The sequence below is a fragment of the Dermochelys coriacea genome, chromosome 2 (assembly GCF_009764565.3).
Source record: "Dermochelys coriacea isolate rDerCor1 chromosome 2, rDerCor1.pri.v4, whole genome shotgun sequence".
Taxonomy (NCBI): Eukaryota; Metazoa; Chordata; order Testudines; family Dermochelyidae; genus Dermochelys; species Dermochelys coriacea.
This window is the reverse complement of record NC_050069.1, coordinates 234,457,954-234,479,777: the sequence shown is the minus strand read 5'-3', so window position 1 is coordinate 234,479,777 and position 21,824 is coordinate 234,457,954. Positions and strand designations below refer to the sequence as shown.

Sequence of the window (21,824 nt, the reverse complement as noted above, 5' to 3'; positions counted from 1 at the left end):
ATCTGGTAAATGTATCACTGTTGGTGTGAATTATTAGTTGTTACAGTAGTGCTTAAGGTTCCAAATCATGGATCGGGGCCTCACTGTTACAAATTCATAACGAAGAGATGGTTCCTGATCTGAGGAGCATAATTAGCTAAACCAAAAACACTTGATATCCTCTCCAAGCCTGTCCATCTCATTGCTCTTTTATAAAAGATGCCTCAACTGGTATTTTTTTTTTTTTTTTAATTCAGTGTTTAACCCTTCTCTTCCAAAATGAGGATCTGCTCTCTCTAGCATGGCTGGAAATTCTCATCTATTGCTTTCAGTTGAGACTGTTCTGTTCATGTAAGCAAATGTGATCATTACTAGATGCTCAGCAGGGCATTCCCTGAGAGAGTGCTGCATACTCTGAAAGTGGGAGTGGAAGATGATGGGCTTACTTAACTTTTTCATTTGGACATCTACCATCTTTGGATGTTAATGTAGCATACATATAAGGCTATAGTGCTAAATATAATCTATCTGTATTTTTTGTAGCATCTTTAATAAATACCTGTCATGATGTGCTTTGCAGTGTTAAATAATTTGAAAATTTAAAAAGTTAAATGGCAGAAGGAACCAATGGGAGATGTCGTGATTGCATGTGTCTGTTTTTATATTGATAACCATCACTGTGCTGTCAGTATATGTAGCCTGTTTTTTATTCAGAGTTCTGAGCATCTGTAACTCCCAATCATTTCAGCCAGAGATGTTAGTGCTCAGCACTCTTGGAAAATCAGACCCATGTGACTCTGCTCTTCTCCTTGATTAGTGAATGTTGTAAAGATTGATTGATTATGGGTCTGCAGGGTTTGCGAGAGAGTATGTTGGTCTGATACCGTGCTGGATTTGATATCCCTATCCTGGCCAAATAAAAAGGGAAAAGCTTTAAAAACAAACAAATAAACTAACCCGTAACTTTCCACCTACAGGATACTGAAGCGGTCAACAGACTGGGTTGTAGCCAGTCAGGCCTTGCGGTCAGAGTCTGAATGCCAGAGCCAAGGATTCTGACAGAGTCTAGTCAGAAGTCAGAGCTGAGTGTCAGAACCAGATTATCAGGAGTCAGGGAAGGCAGGAACAATGCTGGGACAGGACAGGAACAAGGCTGGGTGAGGGTAGGATCTGGGCTGGAGCCTGGAGAAGTGAGCAGGGCTTGCAGAGCCAAGCACAGGGAGCACAGAGTGTGCATGGGCATGCATATAGAGCAGCCAGCATCAGGCAGGTTGGTCCATCGGGCAGCCTGGCTGACTTGTTGGGGTGTCAGGAGTACTGAGCATGCATAGCTGCAGTGCTTTGCTCCCGACAGGCATAGGAAAATCTGATGGTATGACTTCACTTGCAACTGTGTGAGACATGGAGAGAGGAGCCCTGTTTTCAGAAATAGCATAGAGCAGTCTTGTTACAACAGGGTGAACTAGAACAAACATTCTCCATACGTTTCGTTGAAAGAAAAAACATAAAGCCATGTCTGTAAGAATGAATAAAAGATTGGTATGGATCAATGACTATAGAAATGTCTGGTTTTGTTTTTAAAAGGAATAGGCTGTAATACTAACTCTGGCAAATGTTATAATCCAAGTTTTTGGTGAATGGTAATGTTCTGGAGCAAAACCCGGAGCTTCTTGAGAAATATATTAGCCCAAAGTACAGTAAAGAGGAGTTCTCCAGCAAAGAGCCAAATAGCGGCTGTGCATGTGGAATTTCCCCCTGCCTCCAATTTACAAGAGAAACAGAATTTTTTTTGGGGAGGAGGGAGGGGAAGCCAGTGAGATGACATACTCCACATGGAGAAAAGTTATTGGAGTAAAGAAACTGGTCTAGAGGAGACTTAGTTGGACTCATTTAATCTCTGAGTTTACAGGATCATCAGCAGTTATTTTACTAACAGCCATAAAAAAAAGTTGAGAGGAAAAATATTTTTCGAATCATGACTATGCAAAATAGGCATAAAGAGGATTTTAAAGTAATAAAGCAAAGCCTTATAAATTAGCATGGAGGCAGCACTGATTTCCCCCTCCCCCCCATTTCCAAAATAAAGATGGTTAACATAGCAACTAAACTTATTGGCAAATACTAGAAGCCCACAATAGGAAACTTAACACATTCCATCTGAGATGTTTGTGGAGAACACTTGGTCTCTGTTGGTGGGATAAAGTAAGTAATGCTGATGTGTTACAAAGAACAGGTCAACAGACTGTAGAGACAATGATTTAAGAAAGAGAGCTTGAGTGGTTTGGACACATTGTATGGATGTCAAAAAAAAAAAATATTCCTAGACAAGCCTTTGACTGAATACCACTTGGTGGAGGATGGAAAAGAGGGCAATAGATAACTTAAGAAAACCATTGAGAAAGATGTCACTATCATGGAAACGTACTACAGTGAGGCAAGAAACGTGGCATTAGACAAAGGTGGAAATACTGGGAAACCTCATGTGTCACAAGGCACAAAAGCATCTGATCTTAAAAAAAAAAAAAAATCCTTTGTGCGGTTTTAAATCTGCAATCTACTGAAGTGTACTAGTATTGTTGGTATTACTGTATCACTTAAGAGCCATAGTTATGAACCAGGACCTTATTGTGCTGGCTGCTGTACAAAGAACAAAAAGATAGTCTGTGATCCAAAGAGCTTACAGTCGAAGTATAAAGCGAGAGAGAGCACATGGAGACTGATAAATAGATGGGGAAGAACAAGGAAACAATGAGTCAGTGTAATACAGTGGCCTCTCCATATAGCAGTATATCCATTGTCAAGTTTTTTGTAGGCATCACAGCAAAAGAAGTTTTAAGGAGGGTTCTGAAGAAGGATAATGAAATAGTTTTGTGGTTTTTATAGGGAGCATCTCCCGAATGTCAGGGGCAGCATAAGAGAGTGTGGAGCAAGAGGAGATTAATTCAGAATCCAATATATGAGAATTTTACAAGATTTGAGACCTATTATTTGTGTATATAACTAATCCAAGTGAATGAAGCACTCTGGGTAAAATTTCAAGTGTCTCTGTCAGAGTCCTATTTTCAAAAGTGTCTTAAGGACTTGTATCCCAAACTGGCTAATTCACTTTTGAAAATGGGATTTTGATTCCGAAATCACTTGGGCATTTTTGGAAATTTTATCCTGTCTTGTTTAAAGTTCTAATAATTAGTAAAATTCCAACAGTACAAGTCAAATGTTATCTTATTGATCTAGCTTTTGAATAAGTTAAATCAGGTTCATTCACAGAAGAAAGTGTAGTTTGTAAAGGTGAGAACATTATTTTTTTTTCTCTTGTAAAATTGAGAAATGAAAAGGTTCTCTTTTGGGAGGGAGGAGTTGGTCAGTCTCCTTGAATTAAATGTTTAACTTTCCATCCTTCTGCCCATCCTCTGCTGCCCCCATAAAAGAAAGATTGTCAAGAAGTGTGTGAAATATTTTGTTTCATTCTAATAAGTTTTAAGACTTTCATGTTTTTGCAAAGCTTTGTTTCCTTCATCATTTAACACCAAGAGCAAATATATGCACCCAGAGAATTCTGAGGTGAGGAAAATAGGCAGGATACGACTGATCTTCCATTTCTTTTCCCTTTTCTCAAGTAAGAGCTCTCGAACTCCCTGTTTTGTTCTTTGCCCCCCATTCCATACAACCCTCAGGAGGAAGAGCATTCAGCAGACTGAGCCTCCCTGTATGCCAAACCTCCTCACTCATTACCTCTCAAGTGTACCTTATTTTGGGAGATGGCACTTAGTTCAGTCCCAGAGTTACATATATGCAACACAAATTTGGTGTCCTCTCACCTTTATTGTTAAAAATGGTTTATATCAGCAATAATTGTGCAACTGAATTTAATAGGTAACTTCATTAAATGAATCACACAGCATTTTAAGTTTCCTCATGATTAATTTTTGTGTTCGTAATTTTTGGTTTTTCACATGTTGCTTTCTACATTTGGACCTTGGCAGATTCAGTGGCCTGACTTGGGGATCCATGCCAGGGAGTACTTGCTGCTCTGAGCTGCTTCCCCCTGTCAGTCAGGCTTGGAAACAAACATTAGGGGAAAACAGGAAAATTCACAATGTGGGGAGATGGAGTCATGTGGGCTGGTTCTGTGCAAGTGTCCTAACCAGCCCATGTGTTCCAGTGTTCCCACTCTCTCCTTAATTCAGGAAATTAGACTGTCATGACCATTTAAAAAACCTTGGAATGTTCTCATGGTTAAATGTGAGTGGAGAGTACAAGAGGGACATTTAGAGGAAGACTTACCATGTCTGCATTCAAATTATGAAATTAACAGCATTGAGAGAGGTCAAAGTCTCTCTAGACCAGGGAGAAGAAATTTTCAGATTGGGTTTGCAAATGAACTGTTGGGGAGAGGGATGTTTCAGACAGCAGGGGTGGCAGAAGAGAAAATTCTTTGCACTAGCAGTGATGAAATACTGTAAAGGGATAATTATAAGAATTACCTAAGGCCTGGTCTACATGAATAATGTAGCTGATGTAGACGTACTTAGATCTACTTACCGCGGTGTCTTCACTACGGTAAGTCAACAGCTGATGCTCTCCTGTCGACTCTGCCTGCACCTCTCAACCTGGTGAAGTATTGGTGTCGTCTGGAGAGTGCTCGGCGATCAATTTATCGCGTCTAGATTAGATGCAATAAATCAACCCCCACTGGATCGATCGCTGCCCGTTGATCCAGTGGGTAATGTAGACAAACCCTGAGAGTCAAACCTTGCTGCTGCCTTCAACAGCTAATGTTGGATCTCTGCCTTCTTTGGTCTGAGGTGGGTTTTGGAGCATGCAACGGCTGGTGGAAAAAGTCCCTAAATGCTAAGCTTCTAGGGTACTGGAAGGCAACCATGCAAAGGACAGGGTGTATGAATCAATATCCTTATGCTTAAAGGATAAAGGAAACTAGAAACTGTGATTCACTTGTTTTTGATGCTAATTGGCTTTAAAGTAAAAACAGGTAAAGAGGGATGAAATGTGTTTTTGCCTGATGAAAGGCTTGGTATTTTAATACACTGGAGAGATTATTAATTAATTGTTAATTCTTATGCAAAAATGACCCTTGGAAAGATCAATATCTGTGGATTATCTACCATGTAAATACTAACTGGCTACTAGGTAACTAGTAGACTAGGTAACTGCTAGACTTAACAAAAAAGTTGCAAGTTTTCTGTTTATGAATTACAGGTTTCAGAGTAGCAGCCGTGTTAGTCTGTATTCGCAAAAAGAAAAGGAGTACTGGTGGCACCTTAGAGACTAACAAATTTATTAGAGCATAAGCTTTCATGAGCTACAGCTCGCTTCATCCGATGAAGTGAGCTGTAGCTCACGAAAGCTTATGCTCTAATAAATTTGTTAGTCTCTAAGGTGCCACCAGTACTCCTTTTCTGTTTATGAATTGATATTCTTTATTTATCATGGGATCTATTGTGTAATCTTGTCAACTCTTCTCTGTCTAAGAATGTGTGTATCCTGTTAATATTTGTGAACACCCAAAAGTGTGCTAAACCTCACAAGCAAATAAAACACCTTTTGTGCCCATAGGAGTTTACAGTTTAATTACAGAACTGGAAACACAAAAATGGGAGCATCAAATAGGATGGTCTGAAGAAGTAAGGAAAAATAAGCACTACTATTACAAATATCTAGTTATGCAGATACATATGTTTTTGTCTTAAAATTACCAAGGTACAAACTTTTAAAAACTTTTTTAAAAGTATGGTTTTGGAGTGGGGAGTGGAGCGGGGGTTACAGGACAGAATGGGTATGGATAGGCATGGAGAAGGTAGAAGGAGAAGTTAAGAATCAGGCACACTACAGTCGGAGACATGGTGGGGAGAAAGGCCCTCTTCCTGTAGTGAGCACCTTAAGTGTGGAGCCCAGCACCTATGCTGAGCCCCACTGACTTCATTTAAAGTTTGAAGTCATTTAAACATTCCTTTATTCTCAACTTCATAAAATCTTTGCTGAAGAGGTTAACAGGCAATCCTGAATTTGTAACTTGGTATTTTAACGATACCCCATTAGAAAAGAAGAATTATAGTTTAAGTAATTGGCATAACATTGAAGTGTACTGGTAACATGAAGAATGTTAGAGTAAGACCTTAAGTTATTTTAGACCAGTCTAAAGCACAGTTTGGCCTGAAGGCACACTTTATGAAGTAATATGCCCCTTCTAATCGGCACTAGGATGTATGACATTTGCACTTCAGAGGAATACAAGGGAAAAGATCAGTTACCACATCTGATAATTTGAGTAGATAACAAACGTACTTGTGAAAATTGTATTGAAATTTGAGTTTATTTGTATTGTGGTAAGGTATTCGAGCTCTGGTCCTGGGACAGGATCCCATTGTGTTAGCTTTTTATGGTATATCACAATGCATTTGGGTATGTCATAGTAAATAAAGGGGGAAAACCCACAAACAAAAAATCAAGTCACCTATATCAGACTGGATTTAAAATACTGCTCCTTTGTTTCCTTTATTGCAGACACCCACTGCAACCCAATGCTGGTTAAAGGCCTGGTGAACAGATAAGCTTTGCACGATGCCCTAGAGTTTGCCAAATGTACAGTTTGACAAACTGCTGAGGAAAGCTGGATTTGGGGCTAGGTTCCTCAGGTGAGAAGTCCCTGTTAGCATTCTTGGAGAGTACCCCTCCAGGAACCAATAGCGATGGTACACCCACCAGCAGAAGCATTGTCTGGGAACATTTTATAGAGAACAGCTGTCAACAGATGTCTGCTGGCTTAAATTTTTTACCATGTGGCTTTGTCCAATTTTAATTGCTTTATTTTTATTGCACTTGATTCTAAAGGACCCATCATTTTTCCCATATGGCTGTAAAATAAGTTAAACTTAAATTCACTGCTTGTCTATAGCTGAATATTACAGAGGTATGTCCAAAAAGGAGAACATGTCTGCTGTGCTGCTTGAATGATCCATACACCTCCGAACATTACACTGATTTAAATGGAATAACAGCACAGCAGGGAAACCTGGAGAAACTAAAAATAATTTTCAAAAATGTTTTAGTGGTTTTGTATGCTGCTATGTTTTAAAGCAACTCATAAAAGGGAAATACAAACCAGCACAATGTATTCCTGTGACAATCTGATAACAGGCAATCTCTTAACTGACATGTTTATTTCTAGTGGAGTGTGCCAAATGAAAGAAGGTTCACTGACTTGTGTTTAAGAAAGCAAAAAATCTCCTGTGTGTGTGTGTGTATGTGTGTGTGTAATACAGTGGATCTACATTTTGTTGGCTGATCTCATGTAGAATAATATCTGGTTCTTATGCTTTTTTTTTAGCTGAGATTATTTCAATCCCTTTAGTATTTATCTATGATTTCAAGAGGGGGTTCATTGGATATGAAAATTACTTTTCCCAAGAGAATAATCGCCTGTTATACATATTTGTATAACAGAAAACTGTTCTTTTGGGAAAAGAATATCTTGACTATTCTCTTGGGTAAAGTAACTCCATAAGGAATCCGTATGTAGCCACACATGGTACTGTTATAGATACACAATTGGATTTGCTTATGTACCACTGAATGACAATTTTTGTCACTAAGAAGTGGTTTCTTTCTTATATGTAACAATGAGCCTAATTCGTAAAAGTGAAATGGATAACTGCCATCATGGCATAAACCTATGGGTCCAGATTCTCAGCTGCAGCTGATGTAAATCGACATAGCTCTATAGGTTTTACATCAGCTGAGGGTCTGACCTATGATGCAGAGAATGCTTGTGTAAAACTTTGCCAAGGTGCTGTTCATAATTTTAAAATATTTAATCATGTTGTTCAGTTACCCCTTGAAATGTTGAAATGGGGAAAAAACCTGATGTGGAAATATTTGGTGGCGTTAGTGTGCTCTTTCCATCGTGTCCCTAGCCCTTGTTGGCAAAATGGAGTCAAAATGTACGTGCTCACACTAAATTGCTGTTATCTTCTCTCCTCGCATCCTACACCATTTTATCTCTCTTTCCAGTCATCTCTGTGTATATCTTGTCTCACTCCCTTTTCTGAATTTATTTCAATATCTCCAGTTTTCCTCCCTCTCCCAGCATTGTGCTGCTGGTCCAGGACATTGTTGTTGCTCTTAGGAAAGTGCTTGGTTATGTCTGCTTCACGCTGCTACTGCTTTTCCTTCTCCTATCATTGGGCAATTATTGTGGGCAAGAACATCAGTACAGGTGTGATTGTCCTTCAAGAAAATTACTCAAAAATGCTGAGTGGTTGGGGAAAATGCCAGATCTATGTGAGCGTGCACAGAATGCAAATATCTTGAAATGCAAGGATGCTGGTATAATGATTAATTTAAAAAAAAAGAGAAATCTTTCTTACAAAGAGAATATGGGGTGAAATTCGTTGAAACAATGCAAGGCCCTCAAGTTGGTTCCCATGGTAAGATTGTGGGGAGAGGGAAAAGTGGGCAGAGAAACAATGAAGGCTGGTCGATTTTGAACACTCATGTTGCAGAGAGGGGCTTTGTGAAAGCACATTATGTCAGTACCAAAAGGAGTTGAGGAAAAAGGAACACCGGTTCCACAATTCCATGGATTCAGTACCCAGGACCTATGTTGAAAGGGGTGCAGAATTTCTGCAATTGCTGTTTCAGCCTATTTGCTGGAATAGTAGCTGTAAGAGGGGTCGTGCTGCATTCCATCAGCCTGCACAGGTGATGAGGGTAATAGATTTTTGTCTCTGCAACCTGCTAACCCAGAGCGATCTGCCTGTTACCAAAGTTGTTTGGTTATTGTGACACTTTAGGAATATTACCACTAAAGAATAAGGCCTTTGCACAGATTTTAGGTAAGATTTTAGGCTTCAACACTGACAGTGTAAAATTAAAATGAGTAGACAGCTAAGATATCTGTCTGGTTATCTACACATAAGTACCTTCTGTAAATTTGAATGGTCCCGTATATCCCCAATAACATTAAAATGTCTGTGTGGGTAAGGGAGGAGAGCTACAGTCATGATTTATCCACAACTTTTGACACAACATTTTTAGTAACATACTGATGTAACTTAAATACCTGTTTTTGGTGAATAGGAAGATAATGCATTGTTTTATAGCATATACACATTTCACAGTAAGAAACTCGTATGCAATGAGGAAATTGCATTTCATAGATTCAAAGACCAGAAAGGACCACTGTGATCATCTAGTGTGAACTTCTGTATAACACAGACCATAGAACTTCCCTAACAATTCCTAGAGCAGATCTTTTTTAGAAAAACATCCAGTTTTGATTTAAAAATTCAGTGATGACCCTTGGTAAATTGCTCCAGTGGTTAATTATTCTCACTGTCAAAAATGTACACCTTATTTCCAATCTGAATTTGTCTAGTTTTAAATTCCAGCCATTGGATTGTGTTGTATCTTTCTCTGCTAGATTGAAGAGCCCATTATTAAATATTTGTTCCCCATGTAGATACTTAGACTTGTAATCAAGTCATCCTTTAACCTTGTCTTTTTGTTAGACTCAAAGAAGTCAATCTATTTAGCTTATCACTATAAGGCATGTTTTCTAATCCTTTATCATTCTTGTGGCTTTTCTCTAAATCCTCTCCAATTTATCAACATTCTTCTTGAATTGTGGGCACCAGAATTGGACACAGTATTCCAGCAGCCGTCACGCCAGTGCCAAATACAGAGGTAAAATAACTTCTCTACTTTTACTTGGGATTCCCTTGCATCCAAGGATCCAATTTGCTCTGTTGCCAATATCATCACATTGGGAGCTCATGTTGAGCTGATTATCCACCAGCATGATCCCCAAATCTTTTCCAGTCACTTTTTGCCAGGGTAGAATCCCCTATCCTGTAAATATGGCCTACATTCTTTTGTCATAGATGTGTACATTTACATTTAGCCATATTAAAACTCGTACTGTTTGCTTACACCCATTTTACCAAACAATCCAGACTGGTCTGAATTAGTGACCTGTCCTTTTCCTTATTTACACCCCCCACCCCCAGTTTTTGTTTCATCTGCAAATTTTAGCAGTGATGATTTTGTTTTCTTCAAGGTGATTGATAAATATCTTAAATAGTCTGGGCTAAGAACTGATTGCTCTGGGACCTCACAGCAAATACTCCTGCTTGGTGGTGGTTCCCTATTTAGAGTTACATTTTGAGACCTATCAATTAGCCGGTTTTTAATCTATTTCATGTGTGCCATGTTAATTTTATATTGTTTTTAATGGTGTGCATGCATGGGTTACACAATACCAAGTCAAACGCTTTGCAGAAATCTAAGTATATTATGTCAACTCTACTACCTTTATCACCAAACTTATAATCTCATTTAAAAAAAAACCCACAAGTTTGTTTGACAGGTTCTATTTTCCATAAACCTATGTTGATTGGCATTAATTACATTTTAAAAAAAATCAAATGAGGATAATTAATTGAGTCCCATATCAGTCACTCCATTATCTTGTCCAGGATTGAGGTCAGGCTGACAGGTCTAAAATTACTGAGATCATTCCATTTATCTTTTTTAAAAATTGGCACAACATGTCTTCCAGTCTTCTGGTACTTCCCCAGTGCTCCAGTGCTTATTGAAAATTAATATTAATGGTTCAGCAAGCTCTTCAGCCAGCTCTTTTAAAACTCTTGGATGCGAGTACTCTAGACCTGTTGATTTAAAAATGTGTGACTTTAGTAGCTTCTGTTTAACATCCTCCAGAGATGTTACTGAAATTAAGAGTGCTATTATCATATGATGAGAACATGTGATCTTTTCCCCAAATACAGAACAGAAACATTTTTGAATGTTTCTGCCTTTTGTTCAGTATTAATGATAGTTCTATCATTTCCATATAGTAGTGGACCAATACTATTGTCAGGATTCTTTTTGTTCCTGATATATTTAAAAACTCATTATTATTGTCCTTAACTCTGCTGGCCATAGATTTCTCCTCATCTCTTTGTTTCCCTTATCAGTTTTCTACAGTGCCTAACTTATGATTTATATTTATTACTATCAACTTCCCCTTTCTTCCATTTGTTGTATACTATTTTTTTACTTTTATATCTGCCTTTACTTCTGTTCTAAACCTGTTTTTAACCAACGTGACTTTCTTCCTGAATTGTTGGATTGTGGTTTTTTTGAACATCTAGAAGGGTGTTCTTAAATGATTCCTAATGATCATTTCACTATTATTGTTTACATTTTCTTGGCACAAACCACCACCTTGTTTGTGACAAATTCAAGAGAAGGCAATGGTAGCAAAAAGATTCTTAAAGTATTTTAATAACTCTGGCCAGAGCCCCCCTACAATGATCAGATAATCTGTTGTATAAAATATAACTACTAACAATATTTGTACAAAACTGATTGGTAGTTTACTAGGTTTAAAAAAAACTATAATTTAACAATAATGTTTAATCTTTTATTTATTGCAAGTACTATACAAGCAGTAACAAGTTTATTCTCTTAGTAGCACAGTGAATTAGGTATGCCAATATTATACCCTTTTTACAGAGTGGTAAGTAGTGCAGACAAACAGCAAGTCAATAGCAGCCTCGATTGGAACTTAAGACCGTCTAACATCCAACAATGCATTTGTTTTTCTAGACTATGCTGCATTCAGATTGCTAATGATTGTAATGCCATCTGTTTGTGGATTTTAGCAGTCATATTTAAAACCTGAGATTAATTGAACAACTTTGTCTTTTAGAAGCAGTTGCTAAATTGTAGTAGGCAACCGAGCCTTATTGTATAACTGCAATACTGCCAAAGGAACAATTTAGGATTTGAATTTTATATACTGGTAACTGCAAACTGTGTAGATATTGATTTTTTTTTTTTCTTGTGACCTAATCAGAGTGCCTGTGGCAATATCTGATCTGTATTGCTTTCACCAAGAATTGTTTTGGGACTATAGTAAGCCTATTTTTTTCTTTTTAATCTTAATTAGTAATCATAGCTATGTTAAGTAGACTTGCTTGAAATGAGATGTTGTACAGTATAGTTGTAGCAATTCTTGTTAGAGTAAACTTATTAGTAAAATCTCTAAAGATGAGGTCCCAAAGTGTGTGCTCAACGTACAGTAACTTGAAGAAATGGTGTGGGGCTTGAATAATTAGATAAGGCTAGATCTGCAAAAGGAATTAGATGCCTAAATGCCACTTCAAGCTCCATTATTCCAACATTTAGGTACCACTGAGATCCTCGAAACCTTTCTTAGCTTCCACTTAACCCTATAGGTGTCTAAATGTATACTGTTAAAGTCCCCTACTTTTCTGCCACTGAGCAGGCGTACAGCTGCCTCAGTCTTGGCACCCACACGTCTATCTCACACCTAAGCCAACCCCTCTCCTCAGCATTTCTTAATGGCTAGTTTAGGCAGCTCCCTGCTTAGAATGTTGACTTTTGTGGATCCCACTCTTATGTGCCTCTCTCTCCCCATCCATTGTATAGTGAGTCTAGGCACCTAACTGAGGTCTTGGATTCCACTGGGTGGCAAGATCCCAGATTCTTGCAGGTCTTCAAGTGTCCTACTCATATGTCATGTCATGTAATATACACTTGGAAACCCCATCAGTTAGATGCACAAATGTTCATGGTTGAAAAAGTCCCAAGTGAATGTTTGCAAGTGCATTGTCCAGACCCATAAGAGTCTGTGCTGAAGCCTTTGAATTTTAGACCCATGATTGTTTTATCTGAAGGCTAAATGTATAATAAAATAGTTCTTAAACCAATTAGTTATCCTCAACTTCTGCCCACTTTTTCCAGCAATATAGCTGATAACTGAGCATTGTGCTAAATGTTTTTAATTATAACTTTGATCACTTTGTTTTAGTAAATACTTTTTAGCATAAGAATTTTTCCTTTATGCTTTGCTCCCCCAAATTATAAACTGGCAGAGAATGCTAGTTTTTTCAGAGTATGGGTTTATAAGGGCCAGATGGAAAGTGTCTTTGGTGTAATTCTAGAATACAACAAAAAGGAAACATAATATCAGTGTAATCTAGTTAGAATTTAAGTGAATCAGAACCTGTCAATTTATACATATGGTGAGTGGGCATTGCCACTAGCTTACAATATATTTAATGTTAACCTGTATAAGTAGCAATGTCCATAATATTAAGAACTGAAATAACGGTTTTTACTTCTGTTGTATGAGAAGGCTCAGCTCTTGCTTAAATATCTCATACATTTTAAGATTAGAATAAATCTTATTATGAGGCTCGTTTTCTAATATAAAACAAATTAAAGGCAGTACTGGCTTTCTTGTTTACTTTTGTTTAAACTCTTGATCAGTCATCCATTAGGGGGTATGAAACCTGCGCTGGAATCAATCTCCCAGTACCCCGCATTTGTTTCCTATCTCGAAGTATGGATGCAGACATTTTGGGTATGTCTACTCTGCAATTAAAAACCCACAGCTGGCCCATGCCAGCTGACTCAGTCGCCTGGGGCTCAGGCTCTGGGGCTGATTAATTGCTGTGTAGACAGCCAGGCTTGGGTTGGAGCCTAGGCTTTAAGATCCTGTGAGGTGGGAGGATCCCAGAGCTCGAGTGGCAGCCCTGAGCTGGAATGTCTACACTGCAACAGCCACACAGCTGGAGTTCCACAAGCCTAAGTCAGCTGGCACGGGCCAGCTGCGGGTGGCAAATTGCAGTGTAGACATACCCTATGACCTATATTTTGAGCTCTAACCCCCAGAGGATTCTTGTCATTTACAGTTTTCAGGCCTTTTCAAAATAAGGAAAAATTTCCCTTATGTTTTCTAGTCTATTGCAGATAGGAATACTGAGATATTAGAAACATTTACAAATAGATGTCTGTTACTCTTGAAATTTTAGGTAGGGTGACTATTGCTAGAAAGTTTCAGTGTACTCTTGCATCAGGTGAAGATGAGATGAGTTGGGCAAAATTTTTTTTTTTTTTTTTTTTTTTTTCAAAAAAATATTTTATTTTTAAAGCATTAGGTACTTTGCTTTCTGGCTTATTAGTAGAATGAATTGAAACATTTAGTTTTCACTTTGCAAAACTGAAAACTCTTGAACTTTAAAAAGAAAATATTTTTGTTACAAACCACCGTCATTGCCATTTTCACATCTTCCCATTATAAAATGTTCATTTTTTGAACTGAGATTTTCAGTGCTTGTTCTTTTCCCAAATCAATACTTGTTTTTTAAAGTAAGAAAAATTTCTGCAGCAATTTAAATAATAATCTAGTGGTAGGGTATAATTTTATTTGAGATGGGACTACAGCACGAACAACTCAAATATGAAACTTGGACATAGAGCTCTTCAAGGACTTTGACTTTTTGTTCCAACTGGTGAAATTTTAAAGTGATTGAAAAATCATGTGTGAGCATGCTTCACTGCTATCCAAGATTATAGCGGAGCCCAGAATTGATTTGTCAACCCAGAACTTGATGAGGCCCACCATATCAGCCTAGCTTCCAGTGTGCTGGATTTCATTAGCGCAAAGACTAAGCAAACTAGCATGAGATTTTAGCTGTCTCACAGAAGTGGATGCTGGCAGTAAGGTGTATGTTTCAGCTAATTGAGATAAGGACTTGGAATTTTATACTAGTAAGGCTTCCTTTTGCCGCAACCAGTTATGCTCAATGGGATGCCTGATGCTGAAAGTATCCTAGTACAGTGTTTGCTCTGAAGCATGAGGTGCTTCATTACAGGATTACTAGTCACTTGAATTTAGGAGGACTGGCTGAGCTGGTGCTATGCTGGTGACTTCATACCCACATGAGGAAGGAACATGGCAGACTACACTGGTTCAGTCAGCGACAAAGCATAGTTTCCAACATGAAACAGAATGCCAGGGACAACTCTAATAAATTGAGTGTCTGAGGCAGGGGTTCTCAACCTTTCCGGACTACTGTACCCGTTTCAGGGATCTAATTTGTTTTGCATACACCAAGTTTAATCTCATTTAAAAACTACTTGCTTACAAAATCAGACATAAAAATACAAAAGTGTCATAGCACACTATTATTGAAAAAGTGCTTGCTTTCTCATTTTAACCATATAATTATAAAATAAGTCTATTAGAATATAAATATTTTACTTATATTTCAATGTAATACTTGAGCCTGTTTTTCACTTGAGTCTTGTTGGAAGCCAGAGCCCCAGGTGGCAGGGCTGAAGCCTTGAGCCCCATTGCCTGGACGTGAAGCATATAACTTAGCTTCCCAAGGCGCCCTGTGGGATGGGGCCCCAGGCAGTTGCCCTGCTTGCTGCCTCTAAAGTTGGTTCTGCACTTGCGAGCACCATAAACCCATCCACAAACCTCCTGGGGATCGCAAACCCCAGGTTGAGAAACACTGATCTACATGAATTGACTACCCCCTAAAAGACCTCCGCGTGCCCTTGGTTGAGAACCTCTGGCCTGGAGTACTAACAGGCCCCTCTGCTATTGGACATGTGCAGTTTCGGTCATTGTAATTGTTTTCTTAAAAGCGAGAGAGAATCCAGTTTTCACTAAAATGTGAATGAAGCCCTCCTTGAAGTCCCCAGAGCCACCAAAAAAAAAAGGGGGTTCTTGAAAATGTGGTTGCCCAGGCTTCCTTCTATCTTCAAATGGCTGTCCTGAGACCCACCTCTACTTATTTCTTTTGTCCACATAGAGCACGCTCTTAGTGCTGACTGTTCCTCAGCTTCCACTGGAGCCCCATTGCAGGAGGCTACAGGAGGTGAGACTGAGAGGCAGCTAGCAGTAAGTGGAGCTGTTAAATAAAAGGTTATTCAAGCAGCCGGTAGAGATGCTGCTGGGGTCTGACTACAGAAGTATAATAGCTCCCTCCTGCTCCCACAGTTCAGTACATTGCCTAGAGTTGCATTTACGTGGGATGGTTAACCAAAACCAAACAGGACTTTTGGGTACTGTGGCAAGACAGATGGCTGTCTGTAATACTTTTGTAATACAGTTTGTTGAGTCATTACATGGATGAAGACTGAGAATGAAGACCCAACAAGTTCTATAGCAGAGAAGGCTCATGCCTTAGTAATCAAAAAGAAAAGGACGACTTGTGGCACTTTAGAGACTAACAAATTTATTTGAGCATAATCTTTCGTGAGCCACAGCAGGCCACCAAAGACAGACCCTAAAAAGATCTGGAAACTTTTCTCAAGGTGCCCAACGTTACCTAAAGGCTATCTTTTTAGCGAACAAAGTCTCAAGGAGCTACATAATTTCATTGTATTTAAAAATCTTGTTTGTATGAATTGAATTACCTGATGTACTGATGGTTACTTTCAGATTAGTATAGACCAGGACAAATTGTGTTCATTCTTGTCAGCTAAACATGGCATGATGTTGAATGTGGTTTATCACTGATCTACCCCCCCCCATTGACTTCCCCCCCCCTCAATTTGAGGGTTTAATCATGATTAGCTGACATGCTGAACACAATTTGTCCTAGTTTTACTGAGTGCAAAGCCATGATCAGCGTCGTATCTGCTAACTTGATTCTCTTCAACAATATTCAAATACAGTAACATTTTGTAGTGAGAACAAGCCCAGTCTGTTGATGAGGTGTCTAATTGGAGCAATAGGTGGTGGTAAATAAAATAGTCTGTAAATTACTTCCTGTTCCTATCATAGTATGTGTTGTGTGTAAATAAGTTAACTTTTATTTCATACTTAATTTTGTGTTTATATTACTCCACAGTTTTACTTAGATTTAAGAATAAATTTTCTTTACTGTTTCTAATCACTTTCCTTTCTCTGCTGTTTAATTCTAAGAAACCAAAATTATGGGAATAGAAGAGATCTAACTTGAGAACTCTCAAAAACATACTACTGTAATATGAGCGAGAACAACCCTTACACTTTAAAATCTTACACAAATAAAAGAGGCTTTATTTTGGGAGCAGGGTAATTCATTTTAAATTTTCCTTCCAACACACCAAAAAAAAAAATCATACAAATTCCTTTGTTAGTCTGCTTCTATATCTGAAGGACTTGACTCTGACGGTATTCTTCCAACAACTCCTTAAAATGTTCTTGTCAGACCCTTAGAGAAGCAGCACTCAGTTAAGGGTCACCAATAAAATTAAATGCAAATCTTGATACAGATGAAGTACAACAGTAGTTTAGGATGGGAGGAAAAGGGGATCAGGGTAAACTGCAGGCTTTACAATCTGAAGGTACTATTCCTTTGATCTTGTCACTGTCCAAGTTCCTGATTTTTCAAAAGTATCTTTTTGTTGCACGTTTTCTTTTTGCAGTTTCTTATATACCTCTATTAAATTTCCAGTTTGAAAACTTACATTACATTGCACACAGAAAAATTATTTGGAATGCTAACATTTAGTCACAGTTCCTCTTCCCTCCATTCTTCACTTTCAAAAAGAAAAAAAACTTTAAAACATGGCTGTATGGAAAAACTTCCACTGTCTTCAGTGGGGGTTGAAGCAAGCCATCAGTCATCAAATAGAATTCTGCTTTTAGCTGAGCACCCTTAGAAGTGTTAGCTGAAAATAAAATAAAATGTTGTGCATATACAAGGACGTGTTTTCTTTATATAAAAAACAAACAAACAAAAAAAACCTTTTAAATTTCCTCTAAATGGTCCTGACTCTAAACGATTACTATTGACAGAAGAATAGTCTGCAGAGATCTGTGTTTGAGTTATAGGATAACAAAATCGTATCTTAAAATAAAATCGCCATTCCATAATTAAACTACCTCTCAAACCCCTTACCTCCTACACACACAAGACTTTCTCTATATTACAAATATATTCATTCCTGAGCTAAAACTTTTAAACAGTTATAGTTTGGTGCTATAAACCTAAAAAAATTTGTAATTAAAACAATGGTTTGTAATGGAAATTTGACAGACTAATTACAGTGTTGCTTTAATTGTCTTATTTCAGTTTTGTTCCTCTAACAGCTGTTCGGTTATAGGGATCTGTTTGTTTTTTACTCAGTCCCTGTTGATAGTCGTCTTAAAATATATCTTCGAGAATAAATCCTAAAACAAGAAATTTTACATTTCATGAGACTTTTATTTTATCTCAGTATGTTTTGACAATAGAGATGTCTTGGTCTGTTTAGGTTGTAGTCTTTAGATTTGGGCATTCATACTCCATCCTGATAGATTGCCGTGGAGATGTTTCCCATTAAATACAAATTCCTGGTTTATAGCATGCATGATAACTTCGATGTGCATTTTTTAGGAAGCAATAGATATAACCTCATAAAATCCCCCTGCTCTGAGTGATCTGTATCATCCTAGTAACTTAGTTATATTTAAGTAGTTACACAGTAAATGATTGTATATGTGCAATTAATTTGATATTTTGTTTTATAGTCCATCATTCACAAATGTGAGAAAAGCAAAAACCAAATTGAGAGCACAAAGATTTCTTATCTTATATTACAACTATATACCAGTATAGTCATGATAGATTCAAATTAAAAACAAGCTGAACCTACTTCAGAAAATACATTTCTTTAGACATACTGAAATTGAGTTTGCATGAAAATCCTATACGCAAAGAATTAGGGCAAATAATATTAAGGGAGAAACGTATGTCAAGGCTTGAGATTTAGAAATTTAGCTTGTGAAAGAATGATTTCTTGAAGATACACAGATGTATTAATTTTTAATTTGTCTTTTTGAGCTCTGAATTAGTGCAGAAGTTTTACTGGTTAATTTTAAGAAAGCAAGTGTTTGAAAGTTTTGGCAAATACTAACTTGTTGTAATGAATGTATGGTAATGAAAGGAGTTAAGACGAGAGATGAATTAGAGTGAATGATTGTTCAGTCATGTCGGTCAGTCTAGCTGCATAGCTTGGTTGTTAGACTGATTGCTCAAATTACATTGCCTCAGGTCCTGCATTTGGTTGGCTGTCTTCTCAGATCTTAACAAGGTTCTGGGAATTTGTTTCTGACAAAGTTTGCTTTGTGTTTTTGCAGGATGCTTCATCTGCAGAGATTAGGAAAGCATATCGCAAGCTTTCACTAACTTTACACCCAGACAAGAACAAAGATGAAAATGCAGAAACCCAGTTTAGACAAGTAAGTGACACATGCTATAATGTACTTTTTTGGGGGTTGGGGGAATAAGATCAGAATTTTTATAACATAATTTTACTTACTAACATCAAGAATAAATACAGTTTTGATAGCAAAGTAATATTTTGAAATTATTAGTAATTTTTGAAACAGGGCAAAATTATTCCTGTATTAGTTGGATTTAGTGTTGGAAAAATGTCATATAAAATGTTCTGTAGCTAGTTCAGTAACTCAGAATAGTATTCGAGTATTTGAATACATTTGATTTACAAGTATTTTAAAATATTTAGTTGTATTCCTGTTAACTGGAAAACAAATGTTTTATTCTTTTCCCTCTGCATAAAAGCATACATATGAACTTCTATTAAAAGGGAAAGTCTGTTTGTAAGTGTACACTTTGCCTTTTAATAGAAGTTGGGAAAAAGATCTTCTCATCCATCTTCATTGTCATTTAATGTAGATATCAGTAAAATAATTATCTTAAATCTTAATCATTTTCCCTTCTGAATCTTGACATTTAACAGAGCAATAGGGTATGCCTGTCATAGTTCAGCTTTACCAGTACAATGTACTTCACAAAACGAAGGCTACTTGCTGTGTGGTGTTACAATTGGAGTACCTTTGGACCTATTGAAGGGATACTATTAACTTAAAAATCACATTCCTGATGGAAATTTTTTACCTATATTTGAGACAAATATCATCTCAGATTGAAATATTAGAGAGGAAAAAAAATCTGTTTTTAAGATTTGATTGTTTTGTGCATGGTGTTTTCACTGTTTCCTTTTCGTAGTCATTTTCTTAATAAAAGCAATTTTATTTTAGTTGGTGGCTATCTATGAGGTTTTAAAGGATGAAGAGAGAAGGAAGAGGTGAGTACACTTTGCATATTTTTAAATAAATCTCTCATGGGTGCTAATCCTACAAAATTTATGCACATGCTTAACTTTATGCATTCTGAGTAATCCTATTGACTTCACTGACTCGCATTGAATATAGTTAAGCACATATATAAGTCTTTGCACAATGTGGGGGCATAATTTTTATTTAGCTACTATTTAAAGTAAATAGAATGCGTATAGGTATATGGCACATGTTTCAGTGAGAAGCTGAGATAACTTCCTTTGATTCTTAACATTTTTTTTAAAACAGTTTGTATTTGGAGTGAAATTTTCTCTGTTGGAACAATCCTAAAAGATTAGTATTTGTAGTTATGTATTTCTGGATCATGTCCACATGAGGAGAGAGCCATACATTGGTGAGTTATAATTTCAGGCATGTGAGTTGAGAATTATAACCCACTTTCCCCACCTGTTGGTTTCTTCTCACTACATAAGAACTTTCATATGATGCTTAGGTACTCTGTTCCTGAATGTTTCTAACTTCATATATTTTGATATTTTTCTTTTAAAAAGCATATAATTTAGGATACTGTAAACATATAATTATATTAGTGTCTGGATAAGCGTAGGGGTTTTTTAAGTGGTAGATAGTTGCCCTAGTATATAATTTACATATTTGACTAGTGCCCCAGAAGCTTAAGTGGTGTTCCAAGAGTACCTGAAAGATAGCCTTAATGGACATTAGCTTGTGTTTGGACTGCTTTCCAGAGGACTGTAATGTGTCTGTACATATAATCTGGTTTAGGATATCCACTTGAACTAATGATTTTCAGGTTTACTTGGCAAAAGAAAGAGTCATGCTCCCAGCACAGGAGTTCTAGTAAAGTATCTTAAGGTTTACAACTCTCTAAAGAGGGATTCTCAGGACCTTCTCTTGAAGGCTTTTGGTTTTGTAGAAATCTTGGCAGGAATCCATGTCTCATAGCAGAGAGTATCTTCTGTCTGGTAATCCTCTACTTTGAACAAGTCATGGAAATGTGTTTAAGGGAGTTTTTTAGATTGTGTATGTTTTCTTCTCTGCCTCCCTCTGTGGAATTTCAACTTGGAGTCATAGATCAAGGAAAGTTAGGAAGTTTAACAATGGGCAAGCCGGGGGGGCAGGGGGGAGGCGGAAGGAGGGAGAGAAGGGGTGGGTCAGTAGCTATTTTAAAATGGTTCCAAAAGTATGAATTAGCCTGAAATTTTATTTCTTCTTGCTTTATAAATAACATCATTTAAATGTATTTTCTATTTCATCATAGTTTAATGTTGAGGGAGTTTATCATGAGATTTGCCTTTGGAGTTCCTTAGGAATTTCTCCACGTCTTCTATACCATGATCTTGCTTTACTTGTAATTGTGATACAGTAGCTTGTAACTATTAGGCCTGTCTACCTGAGAAAATTGTATCTATTTATCTAAACCGTTTTAGAAATTGATATAATGAAATTGGTGCAGCCCCTTCATGTGAAACTTTTATTCCATTTTAAGGGAGCTTTGTATCAGTTTAGCTTAAGTTGATACATTACTAACAATTTTCTCATATAGACGTGGCCTTCCTGATATTTGTCTCCTAGCCTAGAGCACGTGTGTACGAATGACTAGCCATTCTGTAGGAGAAAGGGTGATATTCACCTGAAAAGAGATTTCTAGAAATGGTATGCAATCTGCAGTGTAAGATCCAGTTGTCCAATCTGTTCCTCAAGAATTCTTTACCATTTGGATTGGGGACTGAGTTGAAAAACGGAACTGACAGATACATATGTAAGTAAAGGCAGTATTCATACCCCTGAAGACACAACCAACTCATAGGTAACTAGCTTTTCCTTGATGCAAGTCTCAACTAATCATGCTGTGAATCAGTCCTCTAAAGGGACATGCCTGAGGCCAGATAACACATGTTCCTCCTGCAAC

At 37.4% G+C, this 21,824-nt stretch overlaps 1 protein-coding gene across 1 annotated transcript in view; it reads left to right on the top strand.

Annotated features, from left to right (window-relative positions):
- DNAJC1 (DnaJ heat shock protein family (Hsp40) member C1) overlaps positions 1 to 21,824 on the top strand; it is a 190,143-nt gene that overhangs the window by 65,806 nt on the left and 102,513 nt on the right. The window contains exons 2-3 of the mRNA XM_038390672.2: positions 18,932 to 19,033; positions 19,856 to 19,902. Of these exons, the coding sequence (XP_038246600.1) occupies positions 18,932 to 19,033; positions 19,856 to 19,902 (149 nt within the window). The remainder of the gene's footprint in view (positions 1 to 18,931; positions 19,034 to 19,855; positions 19,903 to 21,824) is intronic.